At 36.2% G+C, this 14,536-nt stretch overlaps 1 protein-coding gene across 5 annotated transcripts in view; it reads right to left on the reverse strand.

The window, feature by feature from the left end:
- Positions 1-14,536, reverse strand: part of REPS1 (RALBP1 associated Eps domain containing 1) — an 86,150-nt gene that overhangs the window by 27,299 nt on the left and 44,315 nt on the right. For all 5 annotated transcript variants that reach the window (XM_003255790.3, XM_003255789.3, XM_012506070.2 and 2 more), the window contains exons 6-8: positions 13,989-14,151; positions 13,654-13,717; positions 11,487-11,641 (exon numbers count right to left, since the gene is read on the reverse strand). In XM_003255790.3, the coding sequence (XP_003255838.1) occupies positions 11,487-11,641; positions 13,654-13,717; positions 13,989-14,151 (382 nt within the window). The remainder of the gene's footprint in view (positions 1-11,486; positions 11,642-13,653; positions 13,718-13,988; positions 14,152-14,536) is intronic.

Raw genomic sequence — 14,536 nt, forward strand, 5'->3', positions numbered from 1 at the left:
AGATGATTTTCACAAGTAGTAATATATAATCTAAATCTCCTTTCCTCATGTTCTCAGAGTAAGCATTGTAACAGACACTACTTATTCCTGCTACTTATGGTCTACCCAAAACCACAGCTTTTCATGAAAATAAAATCTCGTTAGGAATAAAAAGAAGAAGGTTATACATAGTAATATTACAATAGGTCACATGCTTTAAAATCATTTTCTGATAATAGAAATAGATTTATACCAGTTTCCCAAAGTGTATTCTATTCCATGGAATACTAATCAGTAAGGTGGCTTTGAAAAATTAGGTTTTCTGCTCAAGTAAGTTTGGGGAAACAATAATTCTCTGTTGGAGCATCCGTATGCACATTTGTATATCAAGACTTGTGATGTCTCAAAGTAAATAAGCTTTCTTTAAATCACTTTTTTTTTCCAGACACACATCCTTTTCATCAAATAAAATCCTTCAGTATTCCCTTGGAATATACTTTGGGAACTGCTGATTTATACTAATTCACTCACATACCCTCTACAAATCTCCCTTGTTAACAAAAAACCAGCACATACTTGCAAGGCACACAGCAAAAGGAGAGAGTCCCCAGCCACGGGAAAAAAGCAAAGTCAATAAGCCCTGTATGAAATTTAACTTTTATTATTAAGCTCACTGGCACTTACAGACTTAACTGAGATAGTTACAAACCCATTATACTATTTCAAAATTGTTTTTAAAGTATTTTGAGGTATCATATTCTACTTTTAAGCACAGTTAAGCTTAATTTTTTTTTTTTTTTTTTTTTTGAGAAGGAGTCTCGCTCTTTCACCCAGGCTGGAGTGCAGTGGCGCGATCTTGGCTCACTGCAGGCTCCGTCCCCCGGGGTTCACGCCATTCTCCTGCCTCAGCCTCTCCGAGTAGCTGGGACCACAGGCGCCCACCACCACGCCCGGCTAATTTTTTTTGTATTTTTTTAGTAGAGATGGGGTTTCACCGTGGTCTCGATCTCCTGACCTCGTGATCCGCCCGCCTCGGCCTCCCACAGTGCTGGGATTACAAGCGTGAGCCACCGCGCCCGGCCAAGCTTAATTTAAAATAACTCTAAATTATGTTTAAAAACAGAAGGAATTTCAAAGGTCACTAAACTCTCATTCCAATTCTTCCAAGCTGGCTTTGAATATAACCCCAGTCAACGGGGAGTACCTAATCGGTTTAGAACTCATATCAAAAATATCGTTCCAATATCATTGTGTCTGACCATGGGCAAGTTGAATAAAACAGCACCTGAGTTTCTCCATCAGAAAGACAGCTGCCATTAAATGTTAGCACTATACCTCAGATTTCTAAATAGACATCCATATAATATAATCTAGCAATGTATAACTTTTAACTTTTCAATCTATTCATTAGTAAATCCTTTTAAGTTTTAGGTCCTAACATAGAGCCTAATACATACGGGCACTCAGGTACTTACTGAATCAGTTGCCTTGTGTATTCGTTTTTATTTAACTTCATTCACCTTTACTGTCATTTTCCTAGGACCACAATTACGTATTGACAGTTGAAAAAGTTCTCAAAATGTCCTTTCTGCTATTCTGTTACATGCCTCCCTCAAAATACTTCCTTTTTACTTACCCAGACATTATACCTTTATAATTATACCACACTGCAAGTTCTAATCTACAGTCCAGAATTGTATTCTGACTGATTTTTGTTTTCTAAGATCAGAAATTATTTCTTTCTTAAGTCCTTATATTCTCAATAGAAGTGTCTAGGTAGTACAGAAGTAGGAAGACTTCACATACTATTCTATGAGGACCTCAACTCAAAGTTCTTAGAGAAGAACTTATGAAAAAATTACCTAGGATAAACAATAGTACCAAATTCCTCATTGGATAGTTTTCAGTGGGAAAAAAACATTATGAAACTTTATCCCCAGTGATAACAAAGGGAAAGGGAAACAGTAGCTATAAATTTGACAATATACTGAAAGTGAAAATCTACTAGGAGAATAATAAAGAAGTATCTTTAAGGGATTCCCCAAAGCAGGTGAGTACTGAAGAAAATAAACAGAATTAAAACAGTATTAACTACAAGATGACTAATTTTCGAAAGAATTTATTTAAAGCAAGACTCTATTACTTTATTTTTAAACATCAATCTTAGGGCAATCTGGAAGTCCTGGTTGGGCTTTCGAGAGCACAGTTCTCATGATTTCTTCTACTGACAAATTTAGGGCCAGGCTGTACCACACCCCCACCTCAGGGCAGTTATGATTTGGGACAGATTCTGGGAGTATTTCTGGTTCACTGGTACAAAGCTGCAGTGGGTCTAGCTGCTTGAGGCTGCAAAGTGAAATGCTAGTCACCCAAATAATTATACTTTATCGCTATTTCAATAGAGTTATTTTCCTAGAGTTGTGGACCTCAAACTGTGGACCACAGACTCCTTTCTAAGAGTCCTCAAGACTCTTTTAGAGATCTGAAAGGTGAAAACTATTCTTGTAATAATGCTTTTCCCATGTTGACATTTGCACTGAATCAAGGCAGTGGCGACAAAATATAGTTATTGTACTCTTCACTTACAGTTATTGTATTCCTTACCCCCCCCACATACATAAGCATTAAATATAAATGAAAATTTGCATGCTGATCTCACTTATGAATGTTCATGAAGCAGTACAAATCAATTTTATTAAATCTCAGCCCTAAAAACACATCTTCCTCTAAGTGTCAAAATGGAAAATACATATACACAGCATTTCTGCTGCATATGAAAGTACAATGGTTGTCTCACAGAAAAGTACTTGTGTGATTCAGTTGTAAGCTGCACAAGCCACTTTTTTCGTGGAACACCATTTTTCCTGAAAGAATAGCTGATAATCTATAATAATTCAGACTTGGGTATTGAGCAGGCATTTTCTCAAAAATGAACAAAGTGAGCTTGAACAAAGTGAGCTTGTCATTTCAAGGAAAGCAATGTTTGCAGTATTTGTGTCCAATTGTTACTAATGACAATGCTGAAGGTTTCAAGGGAAAACTCAAATTTTGGAAAATGTATATCCATGTCCATAATCTCAAGAGCTTCCAGCACTTAAAGGCTTGATATGTTGTGAAATCAGCAAATACACTTTTTAAATATTTTATAATGAAAATGTCAACATCTGAAAGATGTGTGTAACTCAATGAACTGATATTTTACAAATATCCAATGCATTATGGTATAAAATCAAGTTAAAGTACAAAAAAATGCATTAAAGTGGCTTCAGCTTCCACACTGCAAGTAACCTTTAAGAAATTACCATTTGTGCTTTGATGTAGTACCAAAGAATAATTACATTATCTGAAAAAGCCATGAAATAGTCCTTCCTTTTATTGTGTGAGGCTACATTTAATTTGGAAACTTTTTTCTATATTAGGCCAGATAGTAACTATTTTAGGTTTTGTGGTTATAAGGTATCTGTTGCAACAATTCAACTCCACCATTATGGTGCAAAGGCAGTCCTAGACAATTCATAAATAAATGATGAGCACTGCTGGGTTCTAATACAATTTTTATGGACACTGAAATTTGAATTTCATACAATTTTTAATGTGTAATAAAATATTATTCTTTTGATTTCTTTTCAACAGTTAAAAAGAAAAAATATTCTCAGCTTGTGGGCTAGTCAAAAATGAGCAGCAGGCTGGATCTATCTCACAGGGCTTAGTTTTTAGACCCCTGGTATACCTCAAACAAAACAACATATCCAACAGACAATGTGGAAGCAAATATGACAATTTCGTTGTCTTCTATTAAGACAGATGTAAAAGAAATTTGCAAAAATGTAAAATAATGCCACCCCTTTTACAATTTTTTCTTTAATTTTGGAGAATACGGTTATTTTCCTAAAAATATTTATGCCAATAGGTAATGGATTTGTTATTGCTTTTTTACATAAAGTAAAAACAAAAATTAATCAGTTTTAATTTCTAATAATGTAAGTACTGATAGATTTAACCCAGGTAAACGAAGACTCTTGGGGTCCATAAATTTTAAGAATGCCTAAAGGGTTAAGATTTAAAAGTTTATTCCACATTGAAATAACCAACAACGACAACAACAACAAAAACCAACCAAACAAAAAAAGATTTAAAAGTTTGAAAAATTGCTGTCCTAGAAAATCCAAAAATTGTTTCTGGGATAAATTAGCAAAATTACACATTGCTTCTTTCCTATGTTCTAGAAACCAAGAGTCTATGGACAACCATTCAGTCTAGAAATAAACTGTACCTCCTTCAACTTTGCTCCAAATAAGTACTCCAACAAAGAGCTTCCTGCCCACCCACAAATGTTAGTCTTTAAGACTGTATTTTTCCGGAGGCAGGGGTGTAGTTTTACTCTTACCTGATGCAGTGTTCCAACCTAGCCTCCTGCTGGAACACTGTGTCAACCCTGCCTCCCTCCTGTGGGTTCTGCTCTGCCCCTGACATCATCAGAGCATCAGGGCTGAAAAAGAAGAGCATGAGCCTAAATTATTCGTTAAAGTTAACCCCAAAAGGGCTGTTATGCAAAAAGTATTTCCACGTATAAAAGTGTGTCTGAAAGAGACAACCCAGTATGATCACACTGACCTACAGCTTATTCTACATTTATTTTAAGTTTGCAAACACTGGAAGAAGTTTCACCTTTCTATCCTTTCAAAGAATCTGGAAAGTTCCCCGATTCAATTCAGTACAGTGTACCTGCTAAACAACCTCTTTCTCAGAGCTTTGGTTTTATTCTAGCTTTGTAACCTACACATCCTAAATTTCTCTTATTTTCTTAGTATTATAATTGATATACTAAAAAATTGTCTGAAAAGTGACTGCTGGCTGTTATAAATCTTACAGAAATATATATACTCCCTTAAATTCTTACAGTTTAAACCTTATTTTGCTTTCAAGCAGCAAACAAATCTAGAAAGCTATTCAATAACGAAGGTTCAATGTTCCAACCTCATTTAATAACTTTATCGAGGCAAAAATAACTTTTATTTGAAGAGTATTATTCTTGTAAGAAAAAAATGGAAAATGAAAAACAATCAAGTGTTCATGACTTCTACATCTTCAAGGAAAACTACAAATGGTAACTTTTTCATTCATATTTAAAATTCAGGCATAAGCAATGCATATGTAGAAAGATAAAATTTAAGATGTGCTTTGTTTTTTCTTGAATGATATTATATGCATCAAAAAACTAGTAAGTTCTATTTCCAAAATGAACTCCACCTTTCCCCAGCACTTCACAAAATGGAAACTTAGTAAGCAGACCTTAAGAGGGTTTATGAAACCTATTCAGTAAGACTACCTTAAAAGAGGGTCTATGTAGAAGACTAATTGTTTTCAATGAAAACCAAAGATTTAAAAAAATCAGCGTAAAAACGTGTCCAACAAGATTTGAAAAGAAACAAAATATTCGCCCAAAATTCTTATTAAACTGAACTTGCTGACTTTTTACAGTATTGATCAACTTTGACAGTACTGATCAACATCTGACTCAACTATTATAGTTCAAAGAATATTACCTACAATATATAGGGGGTTCCTATTATCCAAAGATAGCTAAACATGGGAAAAAATCCATTTAAAGTTAATCCATTCAAAATAAATACTAAAATTCCATAAAGAGGAAAACAGTTAATGGGAGCTTTATCTTAAAATTTTACAGAGGAAATAGTGGAAATGGAGTATAAAGAACAAAGAATGAAAGATAAAGTGGTGGCTCATGCCTGTAATCCCAACACTTTGGGAATGGAAGGCCGAGGCGGGCGCTTCACGAGGTCAGAAGTTCAAGACCAGCCTGGCCAATATGGTGAAACCCCGTCTCTACTAAAAATACAAAAATTAGCCAGGCGTGGTGGCGCATGCCTGTAATCCCAGCTACTCAGGAGGCTGAGGCAGGAGAATTGCTTGAACCTGGGAGGGGGAGGTTGCAGTGAGCCAAGATCGCACCACAGCACTCCAGCCTGGGCAACAGAGCAAGACTCCATCTTGCGGGGGGGGGGGGGGTGTGCAGGGAGAAAGATAATGTTACTTTTTTGGGGGGTATAATTTGGTGGCAAAATTAAAAAGCACTAATTGAGTCAGTGAACATTTACTGAAGGCCTATAGGGTTCCAGGCTCTCAAGATCCAGTACTGAGCAAGACAAGGGTCCCATTCCCATGGAGTTCTCTAACAGAGGAAGACAGAGATGTTCATCTTTCACTTCTGACTTTCATAGCACAATTGCAAAGGAAAAAGCTCACTTCTACAAAAAATAATTATGAGTATCATTAATTACTCCCAAGGACACTTACTAATCCGCTGAATTTGAAATCATAATCTTTTTTTTAGAGACAGGGTCTCGCTTTGTCACCCAGGCTAAAGTGCAGTGGTGAGATCATGGCTTACTGTAACCTTGAACTCCTGGCCTCAAGTGATCCTCCCACCTTGGCCTACCAAAGCGCTTCTGGGAGCCACTGTGCCTGGCCAAAACCATAATCTTTTAAAGCCCCTACTATTGCTATCACCCTCATAGAGTTTTTGCCCTTCAAGTATTATCTGCCCTTGCTTGTCAATGTCTTTGTCAGGATTTGAGTTCTATTTACTTTGACCAATTTCATTAAATGGTGTATCTTTACTAATATCTGTAATTCAACTGTACTGATTTATCAGCTACAATACCCAAATATCTGGAAAGAAATGACACATGACAGAGAGAGATGGCAGGGTCAGGGGGAGACAGACAGGGACAGAGTATGTTTGGGGGGTAGGGGTGGTTTGAGAAGTAATTTCTTAATTAGAAAGCTAATGACAAGCATTAGTGCATATTTTCATTATTTTTTCCTCTGTAACTAAGGGTACCTGAATAATGAATTTTCAAAAACAAAGATTCTAGGTTATTTGTACAAAACAAAGATATACATATAAGCATGTTCACTGCAGCAGTGTTTTAAAGATAAAGCCAGAAAACAACCCCAAAATCCATCAATAAGAAACTGATTAAGGTACATCGTATTATGGAATACCTTGAATCATAAATGTGATAGCTCTATATATTATTCTATTAGTCCATTTTCACATTGCTGATAAAGACATACCAAGACTGGGCAATTTACAAAAGAAAGAGGTTTAATGAACTTACAGTTCCACATGGCTGGGGAGGCTTCACAATCATGGTGGAAGGCAAGGAGGAGCAAGTCACATCTTACACGGATGGCAGGAGGCAAAGAGAGAGCTTGTGCAGGCAAACTCCCCTTACAATACCATCAGATCTCGTGAGACTATTTACTATTATGAGAAAGCATGGGAAAGACCTGCCCCCATGATTCAATTACTTCCCACTGGGTCCCTCCCACAAACGTGAGAATTCAAGATGAGATTTGGGTGGGGACACAGCCAAACCATATCAATTATAAAGTATAAAGATGTCCAATATTATAAGAAAAAAACAATCAAGGATGTATAGTATGCGTGCATTTGTATAAACACCAATACCTGTGTGTAGGTTTTTATATATATGTTAAAAAATTTCTGGATGAATATAAGAGAAACTCTTAACAGTGATTTACTTGCACCAAGGTAGTCTCAAATCTGAATTTATGTGGATTTCTAGTAAACTATTCATGGAAAGTCTCATGTGTCTTCTCTTCTCTGGCTTAAAAAAAAAATTCATGTTGGAAGTACTTCTCAGAGTTTGTAGATCCATGCAATGCACCCTATAAACAACAATGAAACATGTGCCCAAATCTACTGTGTGAAGTAGGGATCATGCAGAAGGAGATGGAGACAGGGAAGCACACATCCCTTTCCTTCTTTCAGCATCTCAAACAGAGATTGCTGAATTGCACATGTGAGCAGTGTGGTGTAAAGGTAGAAAATAGTTAAAAATCATTGCCTCAGTCATTTAATCATTTCAACAATGTGAATGTCTGTCTATTCCTGTACTCAATTTGCACCTTGCTAGGCATTGAGATATAACAAACAAAACTGATCCAGTTCCTACTTTCCTAGAAGGCTCTAGTCTAGTTTGAGAGAAAGATATATATCAAACAATCACAGAAGTACATGTAAAATTGCAACTGTGCTTTGCAAAGGAGAAGATTCTTTAGATATTAAAATGTAGAGTACCTCAACGTGTTTGTAGAAGGTCATCTTAATCTTTTTTTTTAAAAGAAGACAAATATTCTTAAAAAGCTAAATATTCTTTAATTCAGCTTCAGAAAGCTCTTTCTGCAGATGAATTTTTGTATGCTTCCTTTTGTAAGACAACAAAAATCAAGTTTCCCTTTCTATTTTAGATGTTAAATTCAGTGCTGATATTATTAAATATTCTAGTTCAGGTCAACAGAAGTACTTCTACCTATAATCCTTAGTAGTTCTATTTTATCTATGATTTAACCCTGCATACCTGTTCAAGTAATTTTGGAAAAAAATGCACATTTACCCCACCCATGTTTGCATGCCTATAGAAAGCCTAGCATGTTACTCCAAGGAGCTCTAACTCGAATGACCACTGCTCACCATCTATTTGCTTCTAAGAGTTAAACTTTAAGTATAGAATAATTTGTGGAACTAATATTTTAGTATGTCCCAACATCATAAACGTAGGATAACAAATCGCTGTATTTTCAAAGGTAGAAAAACGTCAAGAAAAATATCTTCCTTTGAAAATGGCACACATGTAGAATTAATTCATCCAATATTAGTGCAGTGCCTGGCAAAGTTGTATGTTTTGAGCATACTACAATAAATAGGATATACATTTCCCTTGTTTCAAGGAATTCAGAGTATAGTGATAGAAAGGGGGAAAAAAAACAAAACAGGATTTAGTGTGGTATGTTTCAGTAATTAGCATGTAGAAAATGCTATGAGAGATCAGAAATGAGAGAAACCACCTCTGCCTATAGTCAGAAAGGCTCCACAGAAGAATATTTACAATAAATTCTAATGTCAGCCAAAAGAAACTATTTGAGTATTACCCTCTTAACCGTGACCTTTTAAAAACACAGCTATTTTTTTTTTTTTTTTAGACGGAGCCTCACTCTGTTACCCAGGCTGGAATGCAGTGGCGTGATCTCGGCTCTCTGTAACCTCCGCCTCCTGGGTTCAAGCAATTCTCCTGCCTCAGCTTCCCAAGTAGCTGGGACAACAAGTGCACACCACCACACCCCGCTAATTTTTTTTATAATGATTTTTATGGATACTGACGGACCCACAGTGTCACAAGACAATTTCTATATTCAAAGGACCTTTTGCCATGTGAATCTCAGGTTTATGATAGGTGGAAGAACAATGAAAATTTATATTACATCACCCCAGAATCAACAGAGTACCAAAATTGATCATTTGTAAATATGAAAAGCAGATCTGAATGTAATATAATACCGTGTGATCCAAATGTTTACAACAAATTTGGTCAGAAAACCATATGCTGTGAGGGGGAAAAAAACTATCTGGGTCTGTGATACTTTTAAAATTATATTTAGAGCAACAGTGCACAGATATACACAGGCAATAAATCAGTCTGTCTTTGTTAAACAGATCTAACAGGTGTAAAATTAGACAAAAAGACAAATGCCCAGAAAAAAACCTCTTCCTGAACCATCAACCTTATAGATCCAATTTACAAAGAACTTGTTTTTTATTTAAATTAAATAAAGGAAAAAGAAACTCATTAAATATATGCAAAAGCCAGATTCATTGACAAATATAACAGATGACAGAATCAGACAAGCCTCTACAAAATCACCTACAAGAGATTAAACTTCATTTAAATTAGTTTCTTGTATTACTGTGCTGTCGGTTTTCAAAGGCTTGAAGTCATATAAAAGCTCTAGGTCCAAGTCCAATTTCTAAATCAATGACACTGAAAGTGTGAAGTTACCACATGTTCTTCTCTTTTGGTTACTATCATAGGTGTTTAACAAAGAAGTTGTTTTTATTTCTTAAGTAGGTAAATCAAAGTACTTTGAATCAAAATTACCTAATAAAGATACTAAGCTTTCAGCTCAAGTCAGAGGCTGACGCTTCACAACTAACTGAAATGATCCCAAAATCCTAGGATTATCATAGAAAAATGTGCTTAAGAAATTAAAATCAATGTCATATTTTTAGAATCAACCTATTGGTTGATAAAAGATCAGTGTACAATTCAGGTCCTGAAATGTGAATGGCATCAAATCCACATTTCAGGTGGAGAAACAGAAGAGAAAAACATAGTAAATGACTAGAACTTGCCCAAGGTCACAGATGAAATTAGCAAAACTAGAAGCACATTCAGATTATTGACTCCAATGAGACTGTTCTCTTTGTGACAGTGATTTCATGTATCTGTTTCCTTCTGTGTAATTTAGACAAGTAAGTCAGATCATGTATATTTTTAGGTTAAAGAGATGCTGCCTGATAGATAAATGCCCATTTGAGAGCCAAATTCTATTTGAACTTCCCTTTTAAAAGTATAAAATTCTTTCCATCATCATATCCAAGTGAGAATTTAGATAGAAACACTGAAGACAATAATTTATTTTAATTAGGCTCATTAAGAATTAAACATTAGGTTTCCTTTTATTCACTCAGAATTTAAGAAAAATGTACTAATTTTTAACCCCTGATATTCTTTTTCTTTTTAAAGAAAGGTCCAGGCCGGGCATGGTGGCTCACGGCTGTAATCCTAGCACTTTGGGAGGCCGAGGCGGGCAGATCATGAGGTCAAGAGATAGAGACCATCCTGGCCAACATGGTGAAACCCCGTCTCTACTAAAAATACAAAAATTAGCGGGCATGGTGGTGTGTGCCTGTAGTCCCATCTACTCAGGAGGCTGAGGCAGGAGAATCGCTTGAACTCGGGAGGTGGAGACTGCAGTGAGCCGAGATCGTGCCACTGCACTCCAGCCTGGTGACAGAACGAGACTCCATCTCAAAAAAAAAAGAAAAAAGAAAAAAAAAAAAGAAAAGGAAGAAAGAAAGAAAGGTCCCAATAAATATGAACATTTAGCATTCTTGTTAACAACACAGCATTCTCTAAAATCATACACAAAAAGTCCAGATTTCTTTAGAGTCTGCAGAAGAGAGCTTGGTATTTTAAAGAAAAATACTGTAAAGGTCTAATGATGAACCAGGTAATTTCCCTTCAACAAATTTAGACGTATTAAAGAGAAAAATGTTTATAACGAAGATGGGTTACTTTACCCACTTGAGACAATATAGATCACAATTAAAGGATAGCAAAATAACAAGACACTGAAATGCTCTTCAAATCTCGGCAAGTCACAAATACAAAGGTAAAATAGCGGTATATATTACTCATCTTTATTTTTAAAAATAGACTGAATAAGACAAATCCAAGCTTGGCCCATACATCCTATTCTGATGACAAATCTATGTACACTTGATGAAATATCTAAGCTATTAAGCTAAGGTTAACCTCTATCTTGATTTTTCTTTCAGAATCAAGCATTATGTTTATCAAGGCATGCAAACAGCTCTCTTCAGCTCCCAATCTTACCTGCCGAATCTTCCAAATCAATCAGTTTGGGCATTAAGCTTTCAGGAAGTTTTTCTGGTAAATCATAGCCATTCTTCCGAGCAACCACCAGATGAAAAGCAGCACAAAACTCATCCAGTGTCAATGCACCATCTTTATCAAAGTCTGAGAGTTCCCTAGAAGATAAGTTTATTGTGAATATAATCACATTCCGCTTTGGATCCTTTTATTTCTCAAAAAGAATCAAGAAAAATATTTTCCATGAGATAGTGCAAAAACTCTGTAATTATAAAAATCCCATACACAGAAAGATGTGTAATATAGCAAATGTAGCAAAATGTTACCTGCAGAATCTAGGTGGTAGTATATGAATGTTTATGGTACTCTAAGCTTTCCTGTGTGTTTGAAATTCTCTAAAAAGCGGCCCCAATAATTAAGGTCACCAAAAAGAATGACCTGTAACTCACATGCATTTTTAGAAGGCATATGTAGTAAGTTAGTGACATTTTTTAAAAGTTTGTTTTTATGTTATCAAAATTCATCATGTATGTACTGTATTTTTTGTTTTTATTTTTTTGAGATGGAATCTCGCTCTGTCACCCAGGCTGGAGTGCAGTGGCGCGATCTTGGCTCACTGCAACCTCCACCTCCCGGGTTCAAGCGATTCCCTTGCCTCAGCTTCCTGAGTACCTGGGATTACAGGCACACGCCACCATGCCTGGCTAATTTTGGCCAGGCTGGTCTCGAACTCCTGACCTCATGTGATCCACCTGCCTTGGGCTCCCAAAGTGCTGGGATTATAAGCGTGAGCCACCACACCTGGCTGACATGTACGTACTTTAAATCACTGAGTAGAACTGCAAGGCTTAAAACAGAAATACAGCCACTCCACCTTGCTGTCTATGCCCTTTCCTAGATACAGACAACCACTTTTGTCTTTATTGCCTTAAACTATAAATAGCATGCATATATTACCAGTTTTTGAGTTTTCAGTTTTAGGTGTTATCTACCTACCTTGTACTACAGCACTCTATGCTACCAAAAACCTATTAAAAATGATTTAGAATATAGAGAAATAACATTGATACACACTGGAATTAACATTTATGTTTATCTGATAATTGTTTTTTATTTATTTTTGAGACAGAGTCACTCTGTTGCCCAGGCTACAGTGCTGTGGTATGATCTCAGCTCACTGCAAACTCTGCTTCCTGGACTCAAGCAATCCTCCCATGTAAGCCTCCCAAGTAGCCAGGACTACAGGCTTGCACCACCACACCTTGCTAATTTTTTTATTTTTTATAGAGATGGGGTTTCACCATGTTGCTCAGGCTGTTCTTGAACTCCTGGGCTCAAGCAATCTGCCTGCCTTGGCTTCCCAAAGTGCTGGAATTACAGGCGTGAACCACCACACCCAGCTTGTGTTTTCTTTTTGTTTTTGTTTTTTTGAGACAGAATCTCGTTCTGTCACCCTGGCTGGAGTGAAGTGGCACAATCTTGGCTCACTGCAACATCCACCTCCCAGGTTCAAGTGATTCTCGTGCCTCAGCCTCCCCAGTAGTTGGGATTACAGGCGTGTGCCACCATGCCTGGCTAATTTTTCTGTAGAGACAGGGTTTCACCATGTTGCCCAGGCTGGTCTCAAACTCCTGAGCTCAGGCAATCCGCCTGCCTCGGCCTCCCAAAGTGCTAAGATGACAGGTATGAGCCACCGCACCCGGCCCCGGCCTGTTTTTATAAAGTAATTTGTGATTACACTTTGTGTTCTAATAGCCAATTCGAACCATATTCCAACACAGCTATTCTTAAGTCTCTGTTTAAATGGAAGCTAACACCATTCCTAAACTTATGGCATGGTATAGGACTTACTAAACTTGATAAAAAACCAATGGGATAAATATAACCATGTATGTGCAAACTAACTTTTATTTCATGCATTATGCTAGCAACAAAAAAACAGCTGATACAGCTTAAAGAATTTTAGCCCTTTACAAAGAACTACTGTATCAGTATCACTTATTTCTTTTCTGCAGAATAAGAGAGAAGCTGGCTATTGTAAGGCAATACTGAGTTCTTTGACAGCATTCTTGAAGGGGTTAGTTGTTTATTTTTTAAGGCTCTAAAATCTATCTGCTAGAAACTCCTTGGAAGCAACCCAGTTACCCAACTAATGATATACCACACTTACCAAATATGAGAAAGTTCAAGAATAGGAAGTTTTGATTTTGTAAAAAACTCTTTAGCTGCAGATCCTGAAATATTAAAACAGTGTTGTTTAATGTTATTCTGAACTTACGGATCCACGAACAGAATGTAAGAGTCTTAGACTTTTTTAACTGGGAAAAGATATTTTTAATATGTGAAGATGTCACGTTTTTGGCCCCCAGTGATTATAAATTTTTTTAGATAATCTGATAATTATTTTATAATTAAAATCTATGACCAATAAAACAATGTCTTTGAGATTATGAAATTGAGATTGTCCTGTCCCATCTAGAAGAACTTCTGTTTTCAACAACTCACCTGGAATAAATCCGTTTAGATCAGGCTGAATGGTTTTAAACTGATTTACATAATACTGTCTTTGTTCATCTGTTATTTTCCAGGGATCATCATAACTACTGGATTGCCTACGAATTTCAATGGCAGTTGTAGCTGATGCTACAGTTCGTACTGTTGTCTGGTCCTGTAATGAAACATTTTTTCCTCAGTACAGTATCTACCTACATGATTATATGGACCAAGATTGCTAGGTTATTTATCTTTGAAAGTAAAACTTGCTTTTTGTGTATATTTAAAATGTAAAACCACATATCTGTTACAGTCAGATTATTGGATATGTTTTTGCACAATGATTATAGAAATGAGTAGAATGACAGCAATTATGTAAGCAACAGAAAGTTATGAAAATGTGCTAAGAAAGCCAAGCAAATATATTTCCAGATGCAGAAACCTTTCAAAACTTCACTAGGAAATCAGAAACAGAAATAAAATCAGCTGAAACATTCCAATGATAACAGATTTGAAATGCACAGAGCAGAATTTTGCTTTTAAATAAATGAGTGGATTTG

Source organism: Nomascus leucogenys, chromosome 3, assembly GCF_006542625.1.
Source record: "Nomascus leucogenys isolate Asia chromosome 3, Asia_NLE_v1, whole genome shotgun sequence".
Taxonomy (NCBI): Eukaryota; Metazoa; Chordata; class Mammalia; order Primates; family Hylobatidae; genus Nomascus; species Nomascus leucogenys.